Genomic DNA, 14,621 nt, shown 5'->3' with positions numbered 1-14,621 from the left:
ATTACAAATTTATTGTATATTGAAATAATATTTATTTACATTCCAAATTCATTTTGTATAATTAATTGTACCATAAAAATTCCTTAAACCAAAAGCGTGGGCAAAGGTTTCTTTCCAGGCCAAGCTTCCTTGGCGTATTTCTTCTTCTTGGGCTCGTGAGCTAGGGCTTCAGCAGTGGCTGGAACCTCGGGGACCGGAGGAGCGACGTCTTGCTGGATCTGGGCTGGAGTCATGTCCACGTCAGGTGCGGGGTTCGGTAGCGCGATACCGAGACGCGAAGTCACGGAAGTTAGCGAGGAATAAGGATTATTGTTAACTGAAGGCGTGTATTGCTCCGGAGGCAAATCTTGGTACAAGTGGGACGTATTTATCGGCTGGAAGTGCTTCATATGGTGATGATGGTGGTGATTGTCGTCGGACAAAGATATTAATCCTCCTTCTAGTCGCATTCTTTTACTAGGGACTACTGTTGTTTGCACGAGGTTGCGGAAACGTCCCACCGAAGGGTCCACGTCCTCTGGGTTGATTACTTCTTCATCGTCGTTGAATGTTATTCCTTTTTTCTTGCGCTTGCGGTTTGATTTGTGGACATCGTCGTCGGTTATTCCTAACATTGATATTCTTCTATTGTGCGCTGTGTTAAATTCTGTTAAATTCTGAAATGAGAGTTTTTTTCTTTATAATTTTTTTATAACTGTTGGAATTACCATTAATAAGGTCGCGATTCTCTACGCGTGCACCGATATACAGGATTGACATTTTTGGAGGACCAGCAGATAAAATAAAAAGTGAAGCAAAAAGGATTATTCTTAAATAAAAGTATTCCAGGTGTACAAATAATGATTATAAACTATCAATTACTAATTTTTTTTTTTTTTTTTTTTTCGTTTTGTTTTTCTCTTCTTTCAAATACTTTTTAAATTTCTTAAATTTATCTTCTCTTTACAGATGCTATTTATTGTATGTGAACATTGTTAAACATTCTACACATTAAAATGTAACATATTGTTGTAAATTGCCGAGGGCGTCTTTTTACAAATAAATAAATAAATTATATTTTTTAGAATACTTAATTTAAAAGACATCTAAAAATTTTTTAACAAATAAATTATAATTCACATGCATGATTATTGTCTTAATTTCAGAAGAACAATTAATGATAAATTTTGATATTACGGCGAGAATATTGGTTGTAGAAAAAAATTTTTGAAATAAAAGTTATTCAAAATTTAATTTCTTAAAAAAAATGCTTCCTATAATTTTCTCCAATTAGAAAGCCGTAATTTAAAAACTAAGATTTTAATAATTAGCAAAAGTTTGAGTTACTTATTATGAATTTTAATTTTGAAATTAAAGTGAAAATATAGGTTGTATAAAAAAATCATGACATTTTTTTTAGGAGATTGAATTTTATGCAACTTTTGTTTAAGGGGTTACATGGGTTTCACGGTTTCAAAAAAATTGATTTTTTTTGTCTTATTAAATTCTACAACATTTCTAGATTATTATCCTAAAGTTTCAAATCGATCCGAATAATAATTTCAGGGATACAGTTTTAAAAAGTTGCGCGCCCAAGGCGCTGTTGTATTGTCACTCAAAACTTAAAAAGCGTTTTTCTCAAAACTATGTTTTCAAAGACAGTACCCAAGATTTCTCGAGAACTACTCAACCGATCTTGATGAAATTTTAGACAGGTCTTCGAGATATAATTTACAAGGTCTTGAACGAAGGATTTTTTTTTTTTTTTACAATTAAAACTATTTAAAAAAAAAGTTCCGCGAAATTTTAGCCAAATTTTTAAATTTTTTGTAAAAACGTCTGCCAAAAATCCAATTTTCATTATTTTTTTTTTTCCTTCATTCAAGACCTAGTTTGAAGTCTTAACTAACGCACATATTTTTTTTTTTTTTTTTTTTTTTCATTTCAAATAATCCTGATAGGAATTCTGCTGATCACGCGAACGTATCTTTTTTCCGAGGGCTCGCCGGAAATGACGTCACATTAGCAAAGTTTTTAATATTTTTTTTTTAATTTCAGTAATCCCTTATTAAATATGTATCTTTGAGACAGTAAAAAGTTTGAATAAAATATTTCATTTTTTTTATTAAAAAAAAATTGTTGAAAATAGGTCATTTTTTCCCGGAAGAAACCCATGTAACCCTTAAAACATTTTTTTCAAAGACCAATATTTTCGCCCTAATATCAAAATTGATTAGTTATAAAAATTGCAATAATTGTCACATGTCTGATAATTTCAGTATCATTATCATTATCTTTTAATTAGTACTTACATCAAGCTCCGTTTCAGTTTCAGGCAATCCAAGCAACCCACCAGCATCAACGTCATCAGAGGATTTTTCTAATTCTTCCATTATCGTTCTCGATCCTGTTTGTGGTCTCTCTCTGATAATATAATAACGCGTTGATGCTCCGAAATGAAATGTACTATCAATTGGCAATTGAGTTGGTTTATTTCCTTCTAGTCTTAAACTTCCAATGTAAGTTCCATGGGCTAAACAATTTAAATAATGTCATTTTATTAGTAATCAATTTTAATTACGTCAATTATCAAGCAGTTAATATTTCCCAAGCACTTCTTTTTACTACTAGAAAAATTTTCTTATTAAAAAATTTAATAATTATATTAGTTGAAATTTTATTTTATTTTTTTTTTCTAAAAAACAAAAATTGAAACTGATAAAAATATTTATACATTTAATAACCTTTTCGGAGTAATTATTATGACATTAAAGTTAACCGCCACTTTACCATTTTTTAATTATTTTTAACAAATTTGTTCCAAAAAATTACATTTTTTTCAAAATTAAATGTCAATTTTTTATGATACTAAAATTAGCTAATATTTAACAATTTTTGATTTGTTTAATTTAAAAAAAAAAATTATGAGTAAGAAAATATTTAAAAAAATTGCACTTATAATTTGATTCAATAAAAAAATTCTAAAAATTTTCAGATGGCTAATTTAATTTTCATCAATTTTTTTTTTGGCATAATTTTTTATAAGAGCAGCAACATTTTTTAAACTCAGATAATTTTTAGCACCAATTTACCTCATACAATAAATATTTTATTATTATTGTGCTTTATTTGCATAACTTTACAGTTTTATACAAGTTTCTTTTTTTTTTTATTTTATAATATATAAATATTAGTTAGATGTTAGAAATTAGCATTTTTAAGCTTTTTTTTTAAAGGTAATAATTATTAAATATTTCAAAATTTTTTTTAACTATTTTGAACATTTAAAAATATTATTTGTTGATAAATATTAAGTAAATAAATAAAATAAAAAGACTTACTGCTTCCTAGATCAACCAAAAAAGCTCTGTTTAAATGTTTGTGATAAACAAGAGCCGCATGAACACGAGAACATGACGCATGATCTATGCAAAAGTCATTCAGCTGTTGATTCCGGCCAAATAAATAACATTTCTTCTCATCTACCATCAGTTTCTGCAAGCATTTGTCTAACTCAATCATCTGTTCATTTATTTTTCACCTATTTTAAATAATAAATAAATAAACATCAATTGTTTTTACCTGAATCAACTTGTCACCTTTCAGAACGTCCAAGTGCAAACCTACCGGCGGTTTTCCGGCCCTGAAAATTATTTTAATAAGTATTTTTTATAAAATATTTGCTAATTCTACCAAACCTATCACTTTTTAATTAATTAATAATTTTAGCAACTAATAAAAAAAAAATAATATAAATAAATAATTATTTACCAGCTAGGAACTTCATAGTGATTAGCCATGTTGAAATTTTTTTCAAATAAACTTAATCTTGCTCCATTCAACGCTCAACCATTATACCCCAGTATGAAAAATTTTCACTAATTAAAATATAAAACCAACTTAAAATTCTCAAAAGATTATTTCATTATTTTATTGACTTGAGAAATTAAAATGGCGGACAGTGGTGGAGCTACTGTCGAATTATTTACAAATACAATTACTATACATGCGTTCTCCTTCTCAGATATTTAATATATCTTATATATATTTTGGGCATGTACATATATGTGTATATTTATACATGCATAATATATAGCTGTAACCTATAAAAATAATAATTGTTTAGAAGCTACTAAGAAACCATCTCAGTCACCCAGTTTTTAAAAAAAAAAATATTTGAGTTTATTTAGTGCTTTAATAATTAAAATTCATTTTAATTATTGTTTAAACAATCAGTTAGAGGTTAATTATTCACTAGTGCAGTTTACCTGCTAAAGTTGATTGCTTAACAATAATTAATATTCTTGGTAAAGTATTTTTTTAATTACCTATTTAACAAAATTTATTTTTTTTTGTCACGTGGTTTATAAATTAATTGTCAATAAAATTATTTTATAAAATTGCTGATGCTGACAATTTTATTTTACAATTAATTTATCATGAAAAATAATTATATAAAATTTTTGTAACCTAAATATTTCTTATTCATTAATTTTTTAGTGAAAGAAATAAATAAAAAATTAAATTATAATAATAAAATTGACATCAAAAATTTTTATTAATTATTTTTCAAATAAAATTTTATTAAAATAATTAAAAATAAAAAAATTAATTATATAAAATTTTTTACTCAAAAATTTTTTAATAAAAAAATAAAATTGACAGTAAAAATTTCTATTAATTATTTTTCAAATAAAATTTGATTAAAATAATTAAAAATCAAAATATTAATTATATAAAACTTTCTTAAGTAACTTAAATAATTTTTTAATTTATTTGAAATAAAAAATAACATTAATATAAAAAAAAAAATTGACAGCAAAAATTTTTGTTAATTATTTTTCAAATAAAATTTTCTTAAAATAATTAAAAATCAAAATATTTATTATCTAAAAAATAGATAATTTGCTGATTAAAAAAAATGAATCTGACCTTGCTGAATAAAATACAATAAAAATAGTTACCTAAGCTTTGCGTCACAATAAATGATACCTCAAGGTTAATTTTATTATTATAAAAAAAATATATTTATTTTAGGTGTGTGCGCAAATAATGAATTAAAAACAACCAACCTAAAATAAAATGCAATGGAGTCCAGCTGCGATCCTTACGAGCAGCGTTTGCTGTCAGTGTTCGAGAGTTGTTTGGAAAAAGGTGAGTCCGAGTTGACGGAAAAAGGGCTTCGAAGTCTTTGCGACAAGCTCCAATTAGAAGAGCGCGGTAGCGAGTTAATCTCAAATTTACTGAACAAAAATCCCGGAAAAAATGTGTATAAAATATCCTTCGAGGCGTTCCGCAACGGTCTGCTGACCCTCCTGGACTCTCAAGAAGAAGACAAGGTGATCGAGAGTTCCATTTTAAAGCGAGTGAACGCGCGACAATTGGGAGTCGGCAACGGCGACTTGAACATGCTGCTGAAGAACTCGATCAGCGACGGGTCCGTTAAAAGGATGTTGGAGCAGATCTTCCATAAGCTGGACAGCGACGAAGACGGACTGATAACATTTAGCGAGTTCCTGATGCTATTCCAGAGCAACTGCAGCCTAGAAGACGGTTCTTTGGGCACAGAGTGGAGCGACGGAGAAGAAGGTTGTAAGAGCAGCTTCACTATGCTGGGTCCAGATCACACTGGCTTTATAGACCGCCGCAGTGTCATTAGTCTCTGGCAATTAGCCGGTGTCAGTGACGCGATAGTCCTGCTAAATGACTTGGCAATAAGCGCTGCTGGTAATATTAATTTATCTGAATTAATGAGTGTCCTTACTCAAGAATTGCAGAGCTTAGCTCACGAGCCTAAAGGCTCCGAGATCACCAACACACACTTGGACATCCTGAGAGCGACTTTGGTGCTTTATCAGGAAGAAGTCCGGTCCATTAATGTGCTGGTGGACCAGCTGACTCGTGAAAGAGACAAGCTTAAAGTAGACGTAGCTGAAGCTAATGAAAGAGCCAACATTCTTGCTCAAGAAATTGACGAGAATCACGCTAAGCTCGAGAAGTCTCGCAATGAACAGATCAAACTTATTGAGTCTCGGCATGGAGAAGTAATTAAAGATCTTACCTTGCAGCACGCCTCAGAAAGAGAAGCTCAGCTGGCTAATTTGAAGTCGCTCAATGAACAACTTCAAGCTTGTCAGCAAGAGGAACAAATTTTAAGAACCAAACTCGCAGAGGCGCTGAATGAAAACCAGAGTTTGGAAGTTGATAATCAAAATTTGAACGATCAAATAGATAAATTAAAAGTTTCTAATGGTCAATTGTTGATCCAGGTCCAGGCGCTAGCAGCAGAGTGTGATGAAGCTGAGCACTGCGATGACCGGGAAAGCGAGCAGGTTATTTCGTTGGTGGACAGGATTAAGAAGCTCCAGGATGAATCTTCTTTGTTAAGAGATCAAAATGATGAACTTACTTCGGAAATCGAGCTGCTTAAGTCGAGGTTCAGTGAGAAAATAAGCAAATTTTCGAGCATGAGCAGTGAAGATAATTCTACTGATTATGAGCCTTTGGGAAAAGTCCCGGAGTTTAAGAAAGAAGATAAAGTTTCTCTCCCGAATGCAATAGCAGGGATAATAAATGACTTGAAGAGTATTAGCATTGATAAGGATTTTAATTCCGATTTATTGCAGAGGAATATCTCGGAGATTATTAATGAATTGGAGGGACATTTGGATAAAGCTAAGGATGATAAAAATCTTGAAGCTAAAGAAGAGAAGACGAGTTCATTGAGGGACTTTGTTGTTTCTAAAAGCAAGAGGAGTATTATGTCTTCGGAAGAGTCGATTGGTAAGAAATTGCGGGATTATCCGCCTAGGAAGGGAGAGTTTGATAGAATTCTAACTAGGAGTGCTTCAGTGAGTGTTGATGTCACTGATGGCAATGAAGAGGCGCTGAGGAGAGACAGGGACAGACTGAGTAGCTTGCTAGCGGAGCAGGAAGCCAAGTACAGCTGTGACAAGAAGCGGCTTGAGGAGCAGTGCAAGAAATTGGAGACTGATTTAGAGCTTCTGAGAAGTGAGTATTATTCTTGTGAAGACTACTGGGAGAATAAGTTGGAAGAAGAGCGGGCGATTATGGAGCAGGAGCAGAAGATCAGTGATGATAAGTTGACTGAGTTGATTAATAAGATTGCTGAGTATGAAGAGCAGTTCAGCGGGGCGGAAAAAAAGGGAAGATTGTCGCCAATTGAGGAAAAGTTTGCGCTAGAGCAGTCTTACACTGAGCTTGAGGACGAGTTTGATGAGTTTAGGAGAGAAATGCAGGAAGCGTTGGATGAAAAGGAGACTGAGATTAATTTTGTTAAGGAACAGCTGAAGAAAAATGAGTCTGTTGATGCTGGGGTCCAGGTTGAGGAGGATAAAAATAAAAGGTTTAGTTTCTACGGTCAGGCTTCCAAGTTCGAGCCGGGGAAGCTTAATAAAATTAACGAGGATTGCTTTTGTAGAGATTCGGGGATGCAGGAAGCTGAATTGCAGAGGTTGTTGCAGAAAAAGACGCAGAGTGCGCATTTGAAGTGCACGAGTCTGATGAAGCAGAAAGAGTGCCTTGTTAAGGAGATCATGGAGCTGCAGAATTTTAGGAATTGTCATGTGTATCCGAATGATGGCCAGGGAAAGGTTGATATGAATTTTATTAAGAGTTTGATGACCAAGGTACAGGTGCTGGAGGGGAAGAAGAAGAGCTTGCAGGTCAGTCTCAAGCATCAGAAGCAGTACACGGATAAGGTTATTGAGTGCATTTGGAAGCAGCATTTTAGTGAGAGGGCTAGTCTTCAGCATGTTCTTAAAGAGACTCAGGGGTCGCTTAAGCAGTATCTTGAGGTTAATAAAATTCAGATGCAGAAACTTGCAAAGGCGGATTTGTTGATTAAAGATTTGTATGTGGAAAATGCGCATCTTAAGGCTAAAGTTGATAGGCTTTGTGAGAGGTGTGTTATGCTGGAGAATTCTGAAGCCAGGTCCACTTCCGTATGACCTTGGGTTGTTGGCTTGGGATGAAAGTTAGTTTTAAGGTACATTCCGATGTCTTGCACTTGAAGATTATATATTTTTTGGATATATATTTTTATAGTGACGGATTATTTGTAATTGTAATTTTGATTTATTAATTATTCTACTGTGAAAAAATTTATTTTGTAAAAAATTAGAAATTTATTTGTTACACGGGAAGAACAAGATGACACTGGATATTATCCCTGATTATACTCAGTGATATCTGTGGTGAAAATAAAATTTGAGATAGTAGTTGGAAAAGTCCAAATTATACTCATTGTAATCCAGATTATACTGCGTGATATCTGGGTTATGTGAATTGTAATCTGGGTTATACTAGCTACTATCTGAAATTTTTTTTCACTCAGTATAATCTGGGATGATATCCAGTGTCATCTTTTTCTTTCCGTGTAGCTGAAGAAATGAAAATTTTTTTCGGTAATTTTTTTGGTGAAAAAAAGTTTTTTGATTTGGAAAAAAAATCATTATAGTAATCTATAATATAGACTACAATATAGACTACAATATCTCCAATATAGATTCTGCTTGTTTTTACGACGCATTTATGGTAAAAAATGTTGTGCAAGAAAAAAATAAAGATTTCGATTGCTTTTTTGCCTTCAAAAGTTGGAAAAAATTTTGGCTCATGTTTTTGGATTAAATTTCTATTTTATCTTTTTTTTACATATTTTTTTTTTTGAAAAGTACATAAAAAAACAAACAAAAAAAAAATTTAAATATCAGTTTTCTAAAAAATTTATAAATTTTTTTGAAAATTGTAAAATTTGTTAAACTTGTGATCAACTTTTTTTTTAAATTGTTCATTTTTTTATGTATTTTTCAAAAAAAGTATCAATAAAATCAAATAGAAATTTCGTTAAAAAAAAATTAAAATTAAAATGGTTGACTCCACTTGAAACTATTTACCACTAATTTTTATAGACAATTTTCATTGAACATTTCTTCCAAATCAAGAATTTTTTTTTTCACCAAGAAAATTTATTTTTTTGGAGAAGAAATAAAAATTTTTATTGCAAAATTGCTCATTTTTTACAAAATAAATTTTTTTTTCAGTGTAATAGTATTATATATTAATGTATTTATAGATTGAGCAATTTAACTGGTGATTATTATTTTGATTTGTTAATTGACGTTAAAATTTTAATTTTTAATTTCTTATGATTTGTTTTTTTTTTTCACATAATTTTATACCGTTTAATTTTTCGGTGGATTTTTGAAGAAAGCTTTATAATTTTTTTTTGAAGAAATTAAAAATTAAAGAAATACTAGATATTTTTTTTTTTATTTAAAAAATTAGTCAATTAACAAAAAAAAATCACCTCATGACTTGACGATGGTATTTATATATAATAATGTGCCGTAATGGTATCCGTAATGCGATATAATTCTAAATATTGTTAATTAATAATTAAATTTATACCGCTGCCATATTATTTGTTAACATGGCTAAACAATAATCTCACGCCTTGTTGATAAAAAAAAATAGTTATATTGATACAGTTAATCGGTGCTGTTTAAGATTTTTTAATGATAAAAAAACTAATTGCCTTGATATACTTTAAGATGTAATTCCACCTTATTCCATCCGTTTGATAATTGTAATTAAAATGTATTGATAAATAATTACATTTTTTTTTTCAACTTAAAAATTTTTTAACTATTTTGATACATTATATGTGATTTATTATGAACAAATGTATATTTAATTTAACAAATTTATAAATTATATTTAAAATTGTAATTGTAAACAAATATTTGTTAAAAATGTATTTCACGTTAGCCAAAGAGGTGAAAAAATAATTAAAATAACAGTAGAGTTAATTAATTATCTGTACATAGATTAAGTTGTAGATTAATTAATTAATTTAACAAAATATGTAAAAATTTATCACATCACGTTAATGTTAAAATAAAAATTTTTGGAGTATTAAAAACATTTAGACTGATTAATGTGTTATACATTTTATTTACACTACTTTAATTAAATACTTATTATTACGGGTATAAATGCAATAAAATATTTTTGCTTTAAACACATTTTTAACATTAATTATTTAGTAATGAAAAAGTTTATATTATAAACTATACAACTTAATTAAATAATGACAGAAAAGCGAAGTTTATGCATTTACAGTAATAATAATAGTAATAATAATATTTTAAGTAATAATTACAATAATAAAGTAAATAATCGTATTCAGTAATAATTATGCATCTGTTTTCTTCTAATTACATTGATAAAGTTCATACAAAATATTATTTTTCTTAATTAATAATCTATTTTTTATAACACATTTATTGTTAATTCACTCATTACTACAACTCTAAATAAATTTATTAATTAAGTTAATTTAAAGTGATGTAATGTAATGAAAACAACTTTGTATTATGATCTTAAATATTATTATTATCGGTAGTAGTAGTAATTATGCAATTTATTTTTTTACCTTTGAGATTTATTTTTTCAATTCTTTTAAAAATTGTTTTTTTTTTTTTCATTTTTTTTTCATTTTTTTAGAACCATTTGTTAATTCAATGATTTTTTAATAATGGCCTGCCGAGCCTCATTTCTTGGGGTCGATGATTGCAAGTGGTGTTCCACGGTCTTTGCCACGAAGTTTCATGCCAAGTACTTTTTCTATTTTTCCAATTACCATTTGGTTTGGTATTCCACGGCCTGCTTCGTAGTCGTTGATAACTTGTGCTTTTTCATTAACTTTCTGTTGACAGTAATTTTATTATTTTTTTTTTTATATTAATACCCAGAATTATCAAAACTTTTTTTTTTTACTATTATAAAAAATTTAATTAATTACTAGCAACTTTGCAGTCACTATGTGACTGCCGTGATTTGTGAACTATAAATAAATAAAATTTTGCTTTATTAAATAATGGCTTTTGTTAAATTGCACTGTACTTTCCTAAATATTGACTTTTTTAAAGATATAAGCTCATCCCGATGTTACACTCATCAAGAGCTTTCATTTGAGTACCCACATGCATTTTGACATATTTTTCATATATACATATATATAAATATATAAATACATGAAAAATTGATGTGGGTACTCAAATGAAAGATCTCGATGAGTGTAACATCGGGATGAGCTTATATCTTTAAAAATTTAATTAGTTGACAAAATACAATGCCATTTCTTAATTATTGATATTTTTAAAGATGTAAACTTATCCTGATGTTATATTCATCAAGAGCTTTCATTTGAGTACCCACATGCATTTTGATATATTTTTCATATATACATATATATAATATATATAAATTTATGAAAAATTGATGTGGGTACTCAAATGAAAAGTCTTGATGATTGTAACTCCAGGATGAGCTTATATCGTTAAAAATATCATCAATGAACAAAATACAACGCCATTGCTTTATTATTCATATTTTTGAAGATATCAGCTTATCCTGATGTTATATTCATCAAGAGCTTTCATTTGAGTACCCACATGCATTTTCATATACACATATATATAATATATATAAATATATGAAAAATTAATGTGGGTACTCAAATGAAAGGTCTCGATAAGTGTAATGTAAGGATGAGCTTATATCTTTAAAAATGTCGATAGTTCACAAGATACAAGGTCATTTTTTAATTATTGACATTTTTAACAATATAAGCTCATCATGATGTTACGCTCATCAAGAGTTTTCATTTGAGTACCCACATGTATTTTGATATATTTTTCATATATACATATATATAATATATATAAATCTATGAAAAATTGATGTGGGTACTCAAATGAAAGGTCTTGACGAGCGTAACATCGGGATGAGCTTATATCTTAAACAATGTCAATAGATCACAAGATACAAGAGCATTTATTAATTATGTATCTAGAGATAGAGCATTTTCGAATGCAGCCTAAATACTTATCATTATAAATTTAGTATTGATGAGAATGATATGAAACCATGAAAATGCATGACTCCAGATCAAGACTTTTCCAGCGATACCAAATTTAACCATAAAAATCCATTTAATCATATAAATACACTGGCCACAAAATTTTGCTTACTCTCTTAATGATATACATTTAAAAAAAATTTTTAATTTACAATCATATATTTAATATGATTAAATCAATAAATAATTAATATGACCTTTAAAGTATCGATAGATCTTAAAAATAATCAAATTTAAAAAACTTTGATAATTTTTATAAAAAAGACATTTAAAATTTTAATTAATTAAATTATAACTAAAAAAATATTTTTTAAAAATTGCATTTATAATTTTTTCAAATTTTTCTTATTAATTTTTGTAAATTAAAAAAAAATCATAAAAATTGTCAGATGTCTTCTAACTTTATTAAAATAAATTTTTAAAGTCCTAAATTATATTTTAAATAAATACAAAAAATTACCGTAGCAAGATCTTTTTGTGACATTCCTTTATTTTGTCTTCCTTGTTGAATCAATTTTCCCAAATCCAAAGGAACAGTCTCGTGTTTAAGTTCTTCTGTCTCGCGGTCTAATTTAGCAGTGTTTTTTGTGTTGACATGCTGCTTATTTGATCCACCTCCCCCTGCGAAAAAATAAACATATTCAACTCGTATTTATTATTTATAAATAGAAACATAATTAGTAATTATCTGACTTACATTTAACTTGAGTGTCGACGGGGACACCTTGGCGACGAGCGGTGTTAACGGCCTAGAATAGAAAAATAATTATTCAATGATGAAGAGTAATTAAAACAGGAGTAAATAAAAAAAAAAAATCATTACCTTTTCGGATTTCATTGCTGAACCTTTGGGGACTCGCTTTCTCAGGGTTATCGGTACAGTATCCCAGTCAGACATCTTTAGTTGCTTCAGAAGACAATTGAAATAATATTTTAATTGATATCTTAGTAATTAAAGTTGCTAATATCGGCTTTTGAATAATCGCTCACGTAGTCTGATTTAGCTGTTTCACGCTATACGCAAATTTATCTACGTATTCTACCTACAGGGCAACGATAATAATAATAATAATAACAGTAATAATGGTAATGGTAAAATTCTAGCAGTTTCTGTCGAATTTTATTCAATCCAAAATTTATAGTTCTGCAATCTGTCATTAAGTTCTGTAGATGACAGTACTTACGCTTTTTTTCTTTGCGTTTAAATTATCACAAGCTGGCAGCGTTATCTTCAGTTGGTTGTTCTTACAACACTATATGGAGAGAATAATAAAGATAATCTATTTTATCATATGATAAAATATATCTATATATTTCATATTTATAAATACTAGAATTTAATTTACGCGCGCAAGCGCGCGCTTCATATTTATTGTCATAATATATTTGTGTGTCGTTTATGTATATTATATTCACTTTCAACCAATCAGAATGAGAATGAATATTTTCAACCAATCACATTACGAATAAATTGGTTTCACATACATTTCATCTCAATTTTATTATGGGACTAGAATTCAAATTTGCGCGCCTGACTGTAGCATTTGCATATATTTTCATGCTTATGATATATTCGACCAGTCACGTTACGAATAGTTTGATGCCACATACATTTCATCTCAATTTTATATTAGGACTAGAATTCACATTTGCGCGCGCAAGCGCGCGCCTCATATTTATGGTCATGATATATTTATGTGTCATTTATGTATATTATATTCACTTTTAACCAATCAGAATGAGAATAAATATTTTCAACCAATCACATCACGAATAAATTGGTTTCACATACATTCATCTCAATTTTATTATGGGACTAGAATTCAAATTTGCGCGCGCAAGCGCGCGCCTGACTATAGCATTTGCATATATTTTCATGCTTATGATATATTCGACCAATCACGTTACGAATAGTTTGATGCCACATACATTTCATCTCAATTTTATATTAGGTTTCACATACATTCATCTCAATTTTATTATGGGACTAGAATTCAAATTTGCGCGCGCCTGACTATAGCATTTGCATATATTTTCATGCTTATGATATATTCGACCAATCACGTTACGAATAGTTTGATGCCACATACATTTCATCTCAATTTTATATTAGGATTATATTAGGATACTGACAATAATAATTTTATCCTGGATAAAATTTCATCTTGGTTGAAAAACTGGCCCTAAGTTAGTTGACATCTAAAAATTTTTACAAACAATAAAAAAAAAAATTTGACATGTAAAAAATTTGAAAAACTGTAAGTGCAATTTTAAAAAATATACTATTTTAGTTTTAATTTAATAAATGAAAATAAATCAAAATTAAAAAAGTCGGCTAACTTTATTATTATTTTTTTTTTAATTGGATTGTAAATAAAAGGATATTATAGATGAATAGATGAAATAAAAATAAATGTGAAGTTAACTAAGTATCGAATTATCGCAAAAATGTGGTCCCCGATTCCTTGTTGCCTCCTGTGTGTAGAGAATATCCTTCTCGTTATCTACGTATGTTTAAGAATAAGTTTTATGGCATTTCTACAAATGGTACGTTTAAGTTTATTCATTGACATATTTTTAGTTTTTTATTCTCAGTTTATTGTTATATTAATTCCGGATTAATTTTTTTAGATTCGGACATGCAGCAACTGCATTGTCACCATTGTAATTAAGAGCATACGTTTGTTTGATTTTAGTT

The 14,621-nt window shown here is 28.9% G+C and overlaps 3 protein-coding genes across 3 annotated transcripts; 1 reads left to right on the top strand and 2 right to left on the bottom strand.

Moving 5' to 3' along the window:
* Positions 1-8: 8 nt before the first annotated feature.
* LOC123267690 (nuclear inhibitor of protein phosphatase 1) lies at positions 9-3,932 on the bottom strand. Its single transcript, XM_044732477.1, has 5 exons — positions 3,751-3,932; positions 3,562-3,622; positions 3,321-3,474; positions 2,292-2,512; positions 9-656 (listed from the first exon to the last, which is right to left on the bottom strand). Exons 1-5 carry the CDS (start codon positions 3,777-3,779, stop codon positions 84-86), a joined length of 1,038 nt encoding a protein of 345 aa, XP_044588412.1. The 5' UTR covers positions 3,780-3,932; the 3' UTR covers positions 9-83.
* A 1,132-nt stretch (positions 3,933-5,064) lies between these two features.
* LOC123267685 (blastoderm-specific protein 25D) lies at positions 5,065-8,127 on the top strand. Its single transcript, XM_044732464.1, has one exon. It carries the CDS (start codon positions 5,067-5,069, stop codon positions 7,947-7,949), a length of 2,883 nt encoding a protein of 960 aa, XP_044588399.1. The 5' UTR covers positions 5,065-5,066; the 3' UTR covers positions 7,950-8,127.
* Positions 8,128-10,422: 2,295 nt separating this feature from the next.
* Positions 10,423-12,991, bottom strand: LOC123267260 (endothelial differentiation-related factor 1 homolog). Its single transcript, XM_044731814.1, has 4 exons — positions 12,747-12,991; positions 12,621-12,672; positions 12,384-12,544; positions 10,423-10,708 (listed from the first exon to the last, which is right to left on the bottom strand). The coding sequence occupies exons 1-4, from the start codon at positions 12,819-12,821 to the stop codon at positions 10,553-10,555; spliced, it is 444 nt and encodes a 147-aa protein (XP_044587749.1). The 5' UTR covers positions 12,822-12,991; the 3' UTR covers positions 10,423-10,552.
* Between the last annotated feature and the right edge of the window lie 1,630 nt (positions 12,992-14,621).

This window comes from Cotesia glomerata, linkage group LG6 (assembly GCF_020080835.1).
Source record: "Cotesia glomerata isolate CgM1 linkage group LG6, MPM_Cglom_v2.3, whole genome shotgun sequence".
Taxonomy (NCBI): domain Eukaryota; kingdom Metazoa; phylum Arthropoda; class Insecta; order Hymenoptera; family Braconidae; genus Cotesia; species Cotesia glomerata.
This window is presented reverse-complemented; position numbering and strand designations above follow the sequence as displayed.